Raw genomic sequence first — 15692 nt, forward strand, 5'->3', positions numbered from 1 at the left:
TTCTCCGTCAGACTTTTCCGTCGCGCCGGAGGATCGTCACTCCTTGCCTTCAGGACGAACCCCCCTCGGCTGTCATCAACCCGTCGATCTCGTCGGTCCGTCGGTTCAGGGGTCGGAGCTGGAGGCGCTGGCCCCCCGTCGGCGCTTCTTAGGGACGTTAGGGACGCCCTCACCTGCTTTGGCGGCTTGTAGTGCGACGCGAGGCCGAACGGGGCGCTCGCCCTCACTCCGTAACCGTGTCGCATTCCCCGGAGCCATTGGCCCTGATAGGTTCCTTCAAGAACGGTACAACAATTATTTACAGACAATAATGACGATTGTTAAGAGGATTCTGTTGGATTCTGTAGTCAGTCTTTACCGACCGAACGAAATGTCTATAGCATTCTCAGCAAGGGGTCATCCGACTTATTTTAGAGTATCCACGAGATTCGACATCAATATTTTCTCAACACGTCGGCTTGATTTCAAATTTTTCGTGATATGAGCTTTTAGATGTGAGAAAGTGTGCTCTGGTCAACTAGAAGAAATAAATTTAGATAATAAAGAAGAATAGTTTGGAAAGTATAACCTCAAAGACCGATTCGCGGCAAAATGAATAGATCCCAATTTTGTACGATATTTAATCAGCCCTAGCTGACCAGAGCACAATTTCTGTCAATAGCACGAACATTTTATGGAAAATATTAAATCAATTAATAGTTTACGGAAAAAATTTGACCGATTCTTTTAAATCCTGTTAAATCGGCCACGTGTGTCCGTGCTCAAACAACCTTAATAACGTATGACGTGATTTTTTTTACGTTATCGAAGAATTACTGTATCCATAAGTGTTTGGTTAGAAGCACAAGAAAAAAAACTTGGTAAATTTTTTCCCTCTCAGTCCAAAACATTACGGAACAAAATGATTGAGTTTTTTTGAAAGACCTTTTATCCAAATACGTTCGGGTCCACGAATAACAGCCTAGTTGCACCAAAAAACTCAACCAGCGTTATTGTGCGCAGCTTTTAAATCTCACTTCCGTTTGATTGGTTTGTTTATTCATTGATGAATATTTTTTGTACTACTGTTACTTTTCGGTGTAGAATTGAAGAAACTTGAAATAAAAAATGGCGGGTAGAGATAAAAAAAAATTTTATACTCCTAGTACGATCAGATGGATATAACAAAAATTTAAATAAACCTTTAGAAGAATCAACATCAATGGAAATTTTTTTGAAAATTTGTATAAAAGATCTGCTTTATTGATCTTGCGAGGGTGAAACTTCTGGATTAAGTCAAAGTGACGTAAAGTGATTTGAATTCATGAATTCTCTCGGAGTCAGTTAATATTTTAAAACTCGCAAGCTTGATCGCTGAATTTCTTATAATCCAGCGAGATGCTGCAAAGTCATGCGTGTATAATGAAATTGTTAAGAATGATAATTTCTAAGGGAAATTTGCAATTTCGGGACATTTGGATGACGCTTGGTAATTCGGGTCGTTAAGTCAGTGGCGAGTGAGGTAATTTTTGGGGGAGATTCGCGGGAAGGAGCGGCCCTGTCGTAACTGTAGTGGGACTAGCTGGTCAATCCTGAAATAGCGCGAAGCAGGCTCTTTACGAATGTATGAAATTAGCTGAATCTTACCTAGCTGACAATGAGTTACAAACCGCGACCAACCACCTCGCATCGTTCATCTCGAAAAAAAGGGAAACAAACGGAAAGGGAATAAAAGATTCAGAAAAATTGAAAAAACAATAGCACGATGGTGCTAAATCTAGGTTAAAGAGTAAAGCAGAGAAGTTAAAAATAAAAGTGATTAAAATAAGAGCGGATGTGAATCGAATTGAAAGTTATTAAATTAAAGTTACAGAAAGAAGACTAAAGTGAAAATGGAGCAGAATAATGGTAGAAAAAGAAGTTGATAATTAGATATGAAACAAGAACATTATATCAGGGAATGCGAAATGCAAAGTATAAAGCAACTCGGTATATACAAAACATAGTGCCAGAAACAAAGAGCAAGAATAGAAAAGCACAGAGAGAATATGAAGACAGTTATTTGAAAGAGAAAACGTAGGGAGAAACCGAATCGTAGAAATTGACTGGTAAAATTGATTAACATGTGAGATATTTTTATTTTCATTTGTTTAGTGCTGTTGATAGATCGTTTGTCTGTCGACTAGACAAAAAACGTTGACGATTAATATTCACGTTGAGATGAAAACTAATGCACAATAATTTTTCAGGAGGTCTAGAAGACGCAACCTGAATTCCTCGTTATTTGCAATCTTCTACCATCACGAGTTTTGAGACAAATATTCCCGTTGAAATGAAATTTTCGATGAGGGTAAGACTGAGAGTGAGAGCGAGAGAGTGAAAGATGGGGAAACAGGCTTGAATTGTATAAAACCGCGGGCATGTTGATAAATTCTCGCCTCGTGTACGCGGAGCAACGCTCAAGTTGTGTCGATGGTTAGACCCGAGCTTTAAGCACGAGTCTATTACAGTATCGTCGACCCTGTAAAGCGGCGTTCACACGTTTCGACCAGATCTCGTCGATTTGCTTTATTATCAAAAATGTAATTTCATAATTGCAACTTTTTTTCAATATTCTCGTGATTGAAATAGATTATATCATATCAAAGTCAATATTTGAAAATACCGTAAATTTTGTCATCGTATATACTGTGAAAAAAATTTCAAACAGTAGAAACAAAATTGCAGTCTTTAATGGAAAAACAGCGATTAGGGTATTTCAATACATTATTATCATCATCGTTATTCGAATCAACAAAATTTAAGGCACACGAGTAATAAACGTGATGAGGATGGTCTGTTCACGTGCCCAAACGAGTATTCAGACACACCAACATTTCTAGCGTGCCAACTATATATACATACACATACGTCTACAAGCAGATTTGAAGAAATATATATTTTAGAATCGGTGAGTCGTTCACCACACGAGTTGAATATATTCAATAAAATTTCACCTGGTTCTTTAGTGTTTCAATTACCTGAACTATTATCATCACATTTGTGCAAATTGATAATATTTAAATTTATTGTGTATAGGAAGATGTACACAAAATCGATTACCATTATAATAATGATTTCTTTCTTTTTTAGGTTCTTTTTAGGTGGTCCAGATTTGTGTAGGTTGAATTAGGGTTGGGATTAGGGCCAAATGGACGGGCTAGAGGTGCCGTGCGATACTTAAGATGCGGCATAAAATCAGAGACATCGAGAGTCTGAGTATGTATACCCTAACAGGGTGAGTGTGTTAAGTTAAATTTAGTATTTGCTAGACGACGACGACGATGGCAACGACGAACTATAAGGCCGTTACGCAACTCAACCGTACTTGTCCGCTATAATACATACAGCGTCAATAACGAAGAATGCTGTAAAGGTAGGCCGAAAAAAATTAACTTAAAAAATAATTGATGTATGAAGAACTTCCGGCACTGATATATCCCTAATTTTCTCTTTTTATTTTCTATATCTCGTGTATAATGGAACAAGTAGTTACAAGGCAGCCATTACCGGCTTACTTCCGCCCCCGTATTCTCGGCGTTTCATCTTTGTCCCTGCGGTGAAATCGTGCCTGGCATATTCCTGCTGTTACTTTCTTCACCGTGTTGTATAACAGGGTCATTATTTTGTCCTGGTAATTATTCTACGAAAGAAATACAATCCGAAGCGTAACGAGCTATATCGTGTTCGGCCGCCATATTGATTCTGGGTCGCCGGATTACTTCCACGATTTCTTATCGTCCTAATTGTTTCTGTTTCCGATCTAACAATCCTAACTTACGACAATCCATGCACTATAACGAATTGGGAGTCTTGTTTCGAAAACATTGATTTCCCGGTTCTCGACATATTCGAAAACGATTCCAGTTGCATTCCAATGCGCAATACAATACATGAGTTATCTACACACTGCGAAAAAATACATGTGGTGTACCTGCACTTAATATTTATGAGCGAGGGAAAAGGCGTGTAAATATAGCGTGTGGTAACGAGCTGGGTGGAGGATATACGGGCGGGATATGTAGGCACTGAGGGACCGGGGACCCCCTGCGTACTCCCTGGACTAGGAGTGCTATCGAGCGCTTGCTGGCTCGTCGAGTTTGTTTCAACGAAGCGCCGGCTGGCTGGTTGCTCTGTTACAGACGCCAAACCTGAGGCGGTGAGCAGGTCGGGTCCATGTGAGAGGCGGCGGTACGCCTGACATACCCGCAACCGGACGCGCCTACTATAACCTCAACCATTCGAATGGACGCGTCGCCACATGGCGTTGGATGCCTGCACTTAGCGATAGAAAGATACTCAGAGGACGATTTTATCATTATTCCATTTTGGACTTTATGCCGTCGCGTTTTCATCCAATTTTCGTTCGAAACATACAGATCGTCAGACTTCGGAATGAACTATTTCCGTCATTCGTGTGCTTTTCTGTGCGCTATTATATTCACTGGAATATATTTGAATTAAAAAAATTTCGATAACCGTCGATTTTTGCGCTCGCGGGAAATTGATCGATTCAAACAATCAAGAGGTTGAAATTTGCCTGACCGAATTAGCGACGTTTTTGTAACTAGTTCATCATCGCACGTGCAGAAAAGTGAGAAAAAATATTTGCGTGTATATATATATAGCCGACCAACGTGCGTATCATGATCGTTATTTAACCGGGTCGGAACACGCGCCGAATTCCACTCGACATCCTCCCCCTCCTTGGTGTGTATAATAAAAAGTGTATATACCTGTATATATACAGGTAGGCTTATTTACTCCTGACTAACCGGCAACCTGATCGAGGGAGGTGCGAAACCCGAGGTACAAAAGTGATGTCATAGCTCTCTACCCTTATTCGAACATCCCCCAATTCTGTAGGGCCTGTATATAGTTATTATATACAGGGACTGGTCATGTAGGTGTCACTTTATTTTAGCCAACCTCTGTGACCCGAGGTCAAGGCTGAGTTGCCTCCCTTTCCACCAGTTCAAATCCTGCTAGTCATATGCGCATGTTCCGTTTGATCGCAAAAAACCTGATGATTTGAACTGTATCTTCGATCGTACGATATGTTTTTCAAGTTTCTTTGAATTGAAGTTATTATTCGAACAATCACAATTCATTGCACGAATTTGTAGGGTTCTTGACTTATTCTATAGACGGCTAGTTTGTCTTCATCCCCATTTTACAATTTCAGTGAACTCAAAATGGCGGTTCAAAGCGAAAGCAGTCAACAACTCACTGTTGAATTCTGCGGAACTCTTGCTTTAGGCATTTTTAACAACCGCAAATAAAACTCTGATCCTGACTTCGAAATTGAAAAATGAACGTTTTCCAAATTTTGGGTAGGTATATAGATTTATTGTGAACCAGAAAAAAAATAACACACGTGTGCGGTTAACGATTAAATATAGACGATTCTCCAATACAGGGAATGAACTGGTTCTGTTCATTTTACACGCTAAAAATTTCTTTATACAACGATATGCACTCTTGACTCGCATTTTGAAGTGTATCAGCATCGGCGGGAGCAGCAGTATAGCCACAAAATAAATTACGCCAGTATCTACGTCATGAACGTACGTATGTAAGTTATATGCAGAGATAAGTTTTATTGCATTTTTATTCGACAAGAGACTTTTACTCGATCGTACAGCGTATCGGGCTTTCAAGCATCGCTACCGCCGTTACTACAGCCCCAGCTAATAGCGTATAGGGTATTTATATATTATTATACCTACATCACAGTCAAGGATCAAGGAAGTCAAATTAAGACGGAATTAGACGCATTAGGGCTGTTTTATCGGCGTATTTCTTGGGCACCTGCACGTTTATCGCTTGCGAGCATTTGGAAAATCCTCTTATTCGATAGATAAAATTAATCAGAAATTTACTTTTATAAATTTTTGTGACAGCAAAATAATATATTGCAATTAATTTATTTGATTTCTACAAGTCAGAATAACAAATTCTCAAACTTATACCTTTTCTTCTTCGATTTGACACGAGTTTAATCATTGTGTACTTTTTGAAAATCCGATTAGTACCAATACCAAACAAAAACCATTCACCTCATTTTACACGACTCGAGTTCAACATTAGAAAGTTTTAAGAACGCGGAGAAAAAAGACCCGGATTTTATTTTCCAACAATTGAAACCCAGCTCAACTTGCATAAGCTTCTAAAAAAAGTGTTCAGAGACTTGCAGACCGAGCTAGAACTTCCACTCCATCCTTTTTTATTTGAATGGCGTTTCGAGCTAAACCTTGAGAAGCCGTTAATACGCGTTGATAGAATATTTACTCTAGATTTAGTCTTGGCTCTGCCAATTTCACTAGAATAATGTGACGAAAAACAACATTGTCTACCAGCTTTTTACTTGACGAATAACACAAGCTCGATATCACGAAGTTTCGAAAAAACACATAAGAAGCAAAAAATATTTTCACGCATCTAATTCTTCGCACAATTTTTCTTATGTGTTAGTATATATATATTCATTATATCTACTACACGCGACAATCCGTCGCGACGTTGCGTCGTCGTCAAGGTCGCATTGATTTCCACCCCCTATCCCCCGGCCGCCCCGCTCTTTTCATCCCCCTGCTATCGCTACACTCCCATCTCCCCTCTCTCCCCCCTCCCCCCGCCGCCCCCTCCCCCCCTGTTATTCGAAGCTTCTCTCTGTTATTGCGTATATAACATCCCTTAGCAGTATATGCGTAACTCGTGTCTAGCAGTCTCGGATATTGCACAAGATCTCTTTATACGACTTGTGTAAAACACACCCGAATTTCCGCAACACCTACATCGTATGAATACGTTATCATAGGTGTATTCATTCAATCGAAACGTTTATACCTCGATTAGAGAAAAAAGAAAACCAGACTAATATTTCGTTCGGCTTGCGTTTCAGTTTTCTCTATTCCTCTTTCTTGATGGGAGTTTCTTAGAGCAAAACAAATCCATGGATAAATGAAATCCTCGTTATGGTGCAAAGGTCAAACAACTCACCGCTGTCCGCGTACGTTTCGGATCCGTAACCGTCGTGAAGTCCGCTGGCCCAGGTACCCTCGTACCTGGCGGTGGATGTAGTGGACTGGCGAACGCCGTATCGTCCCTTAAACCCTTGAGTCCATTCACCTCTGTATAACCACCGGCCACGTGTCTCCATCCCCAGACCATGACGCTTTCCATTTTGCCATTGTCCCTCGTACGCCGAGCCGCTACACAAATCAAAGCAATCGTGGTTATGACCAAATAGACGTCAGTTGGTTCATCATTCGCTTTTACTATTTTCAAGATGACGCGAAAGCTCTTAAATTTTGAATCAATTGTTTCATGAACTCATATTGTACTGCATATCACATGAAACCGTTGTATAAGTTACTACCATCTGAAATAAAATTCATGCCGGTCGATTAACTACGTTGTTAAGTAAAACTTGTTTAGTTTGCAAAACTGTATAATCTGCACGCGATTTCACGTTCTTCGATTCGGTGTGCGGAACGCGTGGACACAAGTGTGCGTCGGTATGCATACGTTTGTGTGTCTCCTCTTTGACCGGATGCCCGTGACCCTAACTGTGTATATACGTGTGTATACGTATAGGTAAACGACTTAATTTCGGGGTTGCCAACAGGTAATTATACACCCGGGGCACGGAGTGAAACCTTTGGGCAAAATTTTCAGGTCACTAGATGCTTATCGAAACATCGACGTATATCTGCCGATGAAAATATCTATAATTTCAATGAATCGAAATAAAAATCAATAAAAGAACTTTCTAGTTTTCTGTTTTTAATTACGCCAAACGCATTATATGTAATATGAATTTGTAATGGTTCAATTTGCTCAAAAGAATGTCAAATATACAAAATAATAGATTGCCAGTGATTTGTTGAACAAATTATATCCTTGTCACGTGTTATTTCTCAGATATAGCGCTGCGGACGGTCTTCTTTTAGATCGATAGAATTTTTTCTACGCCCACGTTACAACTGACATCGAGACGGGCACAGCGAGCTTTGAACGACCAAAATCCGTCAACGGAGTCAGGAGATATGAGCTTTGAAACGGAGCGATGCGCAAAGCGGCGTTTGGAACGGGTACTGAACTAGCACGCGGTGGGTAAGCAGGTACCGTAACGTAACGCGACGCCAGCATTGAACGATGCTTGACTAGCATGACAGGCAAAACTCCGAAACGTGACATCTTGAGACTGGGTTGTTGTACAGAGTCGAACGTGGGCTTGTTGGATTGTTCATGACTTCAGCTATCATTCAAGCCTAAAATAGTACACTTTCTTCAAATATTTAAAAGCGAAACCCAGCTTATCCGATCTCAAGACAAGTGCAAATATCCTTTCTGGCTTCTATTCCAAATCTGTCTTATTTCTTATGCTCATTTTTCGTCACTTTAGAAAAACACCATCCCGTGTTAGCCGTTACGTGGCTAGGCACACCCTGTGCATGCATGTTCAAGTAAGTAGTCGGGTTGTAGGTACATGATACGCCGTGTAATACCTAGGGTATAAAAATACGAAGGCGCAGCAAGGTTTGCCAACGTGCTGCATCGAGGTAGATGCATCATCGCCAAAGTGTGATTGATGTGTCATCCACGGTGCGTATATATATGAAAATTTTTTTCTCTTCGAATTCGTTAATTCTTTTTGGAAATTGGGCAGAATATGTACCGAGACTTAAAAGAAGTGTTATTAATGTATGTACTGCAACATTTATATAAATACACGACGAAGTATGTATTTTATACATGTACATACCTATTTATATATGTATATATAGATATTTATCTGGGTTGAAAATTCTTTCGTCGACTGGCATCACCCAGATGTAACGAATGACTAGATTATTTTTGGAATCGCATCACCCCGCGCGACCAGAGCCTCATGCTGCTTATACTGCTGCTGCTACTGCCGCCGCCTCTTAAAGTGTTTCTAGGAAACATTGTGTGTCCGTCCGAAATATGTACTCGAAATCCATTGCTAAATACACACCCGAGTATTGGCATGGGATCTCATATCCGCAGCTATTGTACGAGAGGTTTGAAATTTTATTTCCAAACGTGTGCGAGCGTACACATATTTGCAAAAAAGCTTTCACTTCGTCATCGATGACTGACGACTCATTTGAGAAAAAATTTAATGCTCCGTTTCGGTTCATGGATATAAAAATATGTCAAGCTAGTCTGAGTTCGATGGATTTCCCAGGACGTCACGTTGGGTGCGACACTATGGACAGAATTACCGAATTTACCGACTTAGTTGCAGAATCGAATGCAAGACTGGGAAGCGCGGTGGCCCGGCAACCCGAATGGGGAAGTGTCCTTGTACCCTGGTGCCCTACTTCCAGATCAACGACGATTCCTATCCCCTGGGATGTACCGTATAATCTGTGTCAAGGTTGACACGGAGGACTTATAGAGCATTCCCTACACCCCTTCTGAAGCCGATTCGCGAATCAAAAAACTCTACCCCCCACTTGTGCGCCAGATATTATTCAAATGGAGGAATTTAGTGCATGCATGAATTCTCAACGTTCATCCAATAAATGTTGGACCGATCAATTGATACGTTTAGCGAACATAAGATCAGCGCGAATGTATGGCTAAGTATATGTGATGGAACGCAGTGAAATTTTTCAACCAATTATCTGACGCATCGGAAAACGGCTACTTGTTGCTTCCCCGATATTTGTGTACAAGTACGACATGTGTTACATAGCAGAAGAGCACACACACATATATATATGCAGCCGGCAAACGCGTAAGTGCATGTATGTACCAATTTATGTACACATTGGATTCCGATTCTGTTCGTGGTACGTATGTTACTGCGAGGGTCGAAGAAAAACGTGGGCTCAAGACTCTGTTATTCATTTGTTTGTCTTTCATTTTATTTTCCTACTGTTTCCATTAAAGAATTTTTTTTTTTTTTTTTCTGTAGTAGCACATGTTTTTTCTACTATCGCAGTTAACTGTAATTGGATCAGTTTTAAAAGGTTAACCAAAATTGTTCACCATACAAATCACAGGTTGATTTGTGAGCATTTATTTTACTTTGATTAGATTTTTTTTTCTTTTGCAAATTTCTTAATGACTTTACCGTACTGTTATAGTAAAAAAATGGAGAAAAAAAAATGTTCAATTCGGAATAACGTCTGCTTACGATATAAAAAAAATCAAGAATATGACTTGGTTTTTCCGGTATGTGATTTTTTTTTTGTTTTGTTGTAATGTCAAAAAACGGAATCGCGAGGAAGAAAGAGTAAAAAGTACAGATATTGGAATAAACTAAGACTTCAGATAACTACACATAGTTGAATGAAACAAGCAGACGAAAAAAAATCTGATACCGATTTTTTACCTGAATAATTGAATGAAGAAAAATTCTAGGATTATAGGACTCACCTGGGCCACGTATAAACGCCCGAAACTTCAAACCCGTAATGCCAGCTCCCCGAGTATGCACCCTGTCCTTTGGGCCCGGTGCAAACGCCGTGGCCGTGGGCCTTACCGTCCTCCCATCCACCACAGTAAGTCCCGCCATCGTCGAAGTCGAACCGCCCTCCGTTTACTTGGGCCCGGTTCTGGCCCGTCGAGGTAGAGCCGGTAGCTCCCGGCTGGACCGGACTCAGGCCCCCCGCAGCCGGAATCTGGGCCCCACCGGCGACGCCGTTAGGCGCCCCGCTCGCCGTCGCCCCCTGGGGTTGCTGCATCACCCTCGCCGGAGGCCCCGAGTCTTTTCCCTACGACCCGGGGGTCGCTCAGTGACGGATGGGACTTCCTTCGTCGTCAGAACAGTCGGGCTGACACGAGGACGTCCATCCCTCCCCCGATTTCTCGGCCTCGTTAAGACCGATGACGGTATCCTGGAAAACCGATTGTTGATTTCACTCTCGCACGATTGTGTCTGTCAGGCCCACTGCGAAGGTTGGGATTGCGGGGAGGAAAGGAACAGGAATTCTTTATCATTTATTGCTCCGCTTTACTACAGTTTTTAGTTTACCGGTTCAACGAGAAAGGCAGAAATATATATGCTTCTGTTTTTTTATCTCTTATTTCTTCTTCTATCAGCGTGATTTGTTTGCGTACCGATTTACTGGCACTCAGTTGTACCGATCAAATCGTTATAAACTAGGGTTTTCACCGATATTGCAAATTCTTTCTCACGGTACTAACAATAAGTTACCGATCGTTTTGCGTTTCATAATCTCAGAACGAATACGTCATCGATTAAACTCCAAGATTATCAAGCTCGCAAAGAATTATTTTTAACCCCATTTTCGAATTCCATCATAAATCATCTCACTGACCGATTTCAGTGTACCGATTTTATTACAATTCAGCTAACTATATAAAATCCCGTTCGTTTTAGAATGCGAAGTTATCTGTAAGCATGTGAAATTTCGAACCGATTTCCGATAGATTTTTAGCAAATAATGTGATCAAGTAGAACAAAAACACCGTAACAAATACAACTATTTGATTGAAGATAATCTAAATCTGTCAATTGAAAAGTGTTACTACAGAGAAGGGCTGAAAATGAGGCAAAACCACTGATGGAACGTAATTTTACCGGTTATTTCCCTCCGATTTTTATCTAAAAAACCAACTCATTATCCGTTGCAGGTGTTGTTTTCAGACTTTGGTAAAAGGTTACAGATTTTTTGTTGAGCTTGACAGGTAAATGAAGCGCACATTCACTGTCCCCGGTTGCCTAGACCTAAACAACGCCACTGTTCAATGATCTCGATACACTGCACTGACACGTGACTATTCCAATCGGTGCAACGAGGGTCAGTCCACTAGATCACAGGGTTTCCTTTACCCTATATTCCGACACCCGGTTTCGATCTGATTGAAAAATCGGCACCCTGCGACTCTCATCCGAGGCCGGTAAAACTGCTCGGACTTGGTGCGCACCGCACGTTTTCAACGCTCGTAATCCCTCGCGATCCACCATCCGTCTCGTCTGTATTCTCAGCCACTGCAGCAGCAGCAACGGTAGCAGCAGCACCACCACCACGCTGGGTTCAAGTCGTTCGGTTCGTTACGCAACGCTTCTATAAGCATCCGTGATCTGCTCGGAATGTGGCCTCTCTTCGGTGTCCCATCTCCTATATACCGCAAAACTTCACCGATATTCCTCAATACGCGTACAAGAATTTTTTTTTTCAATTTTTCTTTCAAAAATTTGAACACTCGTATACATGCACTTTTGGTTTTCAAATACCACCGCGACCACTGGAACCGATTTTACCTCTCTGATCCAGATCCAGATGCATTTTTAGTTTCTTATTCGCAGGACTTTTTTTTCATTATTTGTATCGGGGAGACGAAGTAGAGGAGGAAATGGGTCGCGGCGAGCTGAGTTGCACTGGGGAACAACGCGGGACCGCGGAATAATATCAGATGCCGATAGCTGAGCCCGAGTGTGTCATGCAGCAAGCCGTGCGGCGACTCTTCGTTTGGTCTCGCAATAATTATTCGCGACGCGCCGGGCGGCGTCACTGTAGCGTCGCGATGCCTGCTCGACTAACCCCCGAGCACCGCCATTCAGGTTACCGTTTACTAGCCACGAGGACCGCATGCGGCGAACGGAATTCTGGAGGAGAACCACGATTCGAAGTCCTACCTTCTTTCTGTTTTACCGATAGATGCGGAAATTGCGTTCAGACTCCTTCGTCCCCTGGGTAATAAAATTTGTTCAAACTACGGGAAATTAGGGGGTTTATGATCAAGCTTGAATTTGTATTGAGATAATTCAGAAAATTGATCACTGAACGTGACAAATATTACATTGCGTTGAAGAATCAGCTGCAGTTCCGATTTTCCGAACTCATCCCAACGTTTCCAGAATTTCGAAGATCTCTATCTACTCAGGAGAAAAGTATGAAATACGTTTTGCTGTATTTGTCAGTAAAACGGAAAAGTACAGTATCCACTTAAACACTCCAACACCCTTTTCCGAAGATCTAAAATAAAACCTACTGCTGATCTTGCATGAACCTACCATGACTTTCACAAGAATTACCTGGAACCTTTCTAAACCGTCCTATAATGTGATAAAGTTTCACTGATTTTCTAGCAGTGATGACAAAAAAGGGTTTCTAGTATAACTGATTAGACTGTTGAGGAATTTTAAAACTAATACTCAAGGAAATTTTCGCACTATTCATTAGAATTCAAGAGAATTCAGGCTAAACCAAGATGAACAAGATATATTAAAAAAAAAAACAACTCTATTCAAGATCTTATGGTTAGGTACTGATGACACTGTGAACATCAAGGATACTCGACAGTATGGGCGATGAGTTTTGCGCTATATGATACACCGAAAGAAACTATCGCTCCGAAAAATGACTCGACTGTATTTTCATTCAGTTGAAATTTATTTATAGTAGTTACATGAATTTGAGTGATCGTATGGTCGGTTCATTCGCTGCTAGACATACTACGAATTTCAACCGGAAACATATTCATGTATAGATACAGCCATATACCTTTCTACATAACACATTGAATATAAGCTGAATAGTGAGTAATTTTTAGTGACCGCGGGACCAGGAATAATATCTAACATGACTGAATCGAATGTAAAATCTATCGAGTCTAATCTATCGACTGAGAAACGCTTTCACGGTAGCTCTAACCTAACTTGAAATCCAGTGGATTAATTGGTCGGGAGAATTGAACGATACTTTAATAACCAACTCATCAATCCACCGTATTTCAGGTTGGTCATTGAAGAAAAAGAAACTACTGGATTAATTTTGACCAGTTATTTTCCAACTTGACCTTATTCTATCACTTAAGCATTGATCCAGTTCGTGGACATGAACTCTGCTAGCTTTGAGCACCGAAAAAGAAGAAAATGGATCACTAATAAAAGATACGGTTAAAACACAATATTATCATCATTTACGATCAAAAACTTAGTAGATCTCTGTCATAACTATATTATACCTGTGTATACAGAGACCAGATCCAACAGTGTAATTTCCTAGATAAACGTTTAGTCAGACGTTTGGCGGTAAATATTTTTACGTACAGTAGACACCCACTGCCCGGATGTCTTACCGACAAAAGTATGCATGATGCTTATACAGTTTAAGGTTCGAGCTTAGGTTATGTGGTGTAAAGTCTCGCCGGGCAGCCGAAACATACATGCGCCTAGTGTAATTCCGACTAGATATTTCTTTCAGTGTATTTCCATTGCGTTAGATGACGATGACGATGATGATGATGGGGGGCAAAGGGTGAATAGGTACGAGCAGAGACATACACCGTCCCGATCGCTGGTTCGCCAGTTTGCTCGCGTGTTCGCGCGGCAGTCGCACGTTCCTCTAGCTGAGCCGGCCTTCTATTTTTATCCATAGCATCGGAGGAGGATTGTTCGGCAAAGTCTGAGACGTCGAGGACTGGGATATCGGGACTGGACGCGATCATCGGCAACCTAACCCCAGAGCCAGCAAACCGAGTCACCGCGAGCCGTGGCGACGGAGAAGCGGAGTGCTGGCGGCGGTTTCGAACCGTTTTATAAATAGTCCAGTTCTGCCCGAGAATTAATACCGGCCACAGAGCTAGCCGCCGCTGCTGCTGCCAACGAATGTCGACCATAGCAATCACTGGCCAATACCATTGTCCTCCGATTCCCCCGATTATCCGTTGGACTAGACCATGTGCATCCACGCAAACCGATGGGACTCAATTTCCATTACCAAGGTGATTGGAATGGAAAAGAAATCAGAAGAGGTTATTTCATTCTGCACCATTGCACGTCTCGTTGCGTCCGATGACCAATAGTTTGGCTTCAAATTAGATTGGGCTACATTATGACGTCTTTTACGTCTTTTGAACTCAAGACATCTTCAAGGCGTCTTGTGTGTCGATCAAAGACATCAGATGCTTTTGAGATTAGCTTAACGCGTTGGCGTCTTATTTATACGATTAAGACGTCCCCGAGATGTTTTTTAAACTATTTTTCATTTACACAATCAGGAAAGTAATTCTTGAGTATATGAAAAAAACGCTGCCGATGTGTAATGATTGTAGAAAAAATAGACGGAGCGCAGGTACGGAAATTAAAAAAAATAAAAAATTGTCGGAGCGAAGAAAACGGGCGCAAAGACATCTAGAGAACTGTATCAAAAGTAGGTAGAGCTACTGCTGGGTGACGACGGTCAACAGCTGAGAATCGGGTTTCCCTATATTCTGTATTCTGTAACTATATAGAGCACAAGCTATTCGCTGCGAGACCGCCGCCCGTAAGGTAAGTAGGTGGGTATACATATGTACATAATATCTCGTATTTAATTAAATTCAGTACGCTTTAAATATATTTGTCGAGGCTCATCCGAAGTTAACATCGCCGTTTCAGGTACATTTGTAAATATATGTGATTTGTATCGCTGGAAATAACAGAGATTCGTCATTATCATTATTATTATCCTTATTGTTGAAATCCCAATTTATAATTTTATGCATTCCTAAATCTCGTTATTCTAGCTCATAAAACATTCAAAGGGCGCATGGGGGACGTTCAGATTTGCAGAAGTCACTTTAGGCGTCTTAAAGACGTATTCTGGAATAAATAAAGCTTTGTTGGGGTACAAGATGTTTTTGAAAAGAGAGATTTAGAAAAGATATCGTTTATTTTTTCGAGA

The 15692-nt window shown here is 41.1% G+C and overlaps 1 protein-coding gene across 1 annotated transcript; it reads right to left on the reverse strand.

Annotated features, from left to right (window-relative positions):
- Positions 1-94: 94 nt before the first annotated feature.
- LOC124411587 lies at positions 95-10703 on the reverse strand. The gene is made up of 3 exons (XM_046890799.1): positions 10435-10703; positions 7021-7232; positions 95-274 (listed from the first exon to the last, which is right to left on the reverse strand). The coding sequence occupies exons 1-3, from the start codon at positions 10571-10573 to the stop codon at positions 224-226; spliced, it is 402 nt and encodes a 133-aa protein (XP_046746755.1). The 5' UTR covers positions 10574-10703; the 3' UTR covers positions 95-223.
- Positions 10704-15692: the final 4989 nt, after the last annotated feature.

The sequence above is a fragment of the Diprion similis genome, chromosome 10, assembly GCF_021155765.1.
Source record: "Diprion similis isolate iyDipSimi1 chromosome 10, iyDipSimi1.1, whole genome shotgun sequence".
Lineage (NCBI taxonomy): Eukaryota > Metazoa > Arthropoda > Insecta > Hymenoptera > Diprionidae > Diprion > Diprion similis.

What these genes read in the sequence shown, in the direction of transcription:
- LOC124411587 (XM_046890799.1), bottom strand. Translation starts at nt 10,573, where the DNA reads ATGGCGGGACTTACTGTGGTGGATGGGAGGACGGTAAGGCCCACGGCC. An exon ending in GGCGTTTATACGTGGCCCAG is followed by an intron (nt 7,233 to 10,434) that starts GTGAGTCCTATA and finishes TGATTTGTGTAG; the next exon opens with CGGCTCGGCGTACGAGGGAC. An exon ending in CGAAACGTACGCGGACAGCG is followed by an intron (nt 275 to 7,020) that starts GTGAGTTGTTTG and finishes CCGTTCTTGAAG; the next exon opens with GAACCTATCAGGGCCAATGG.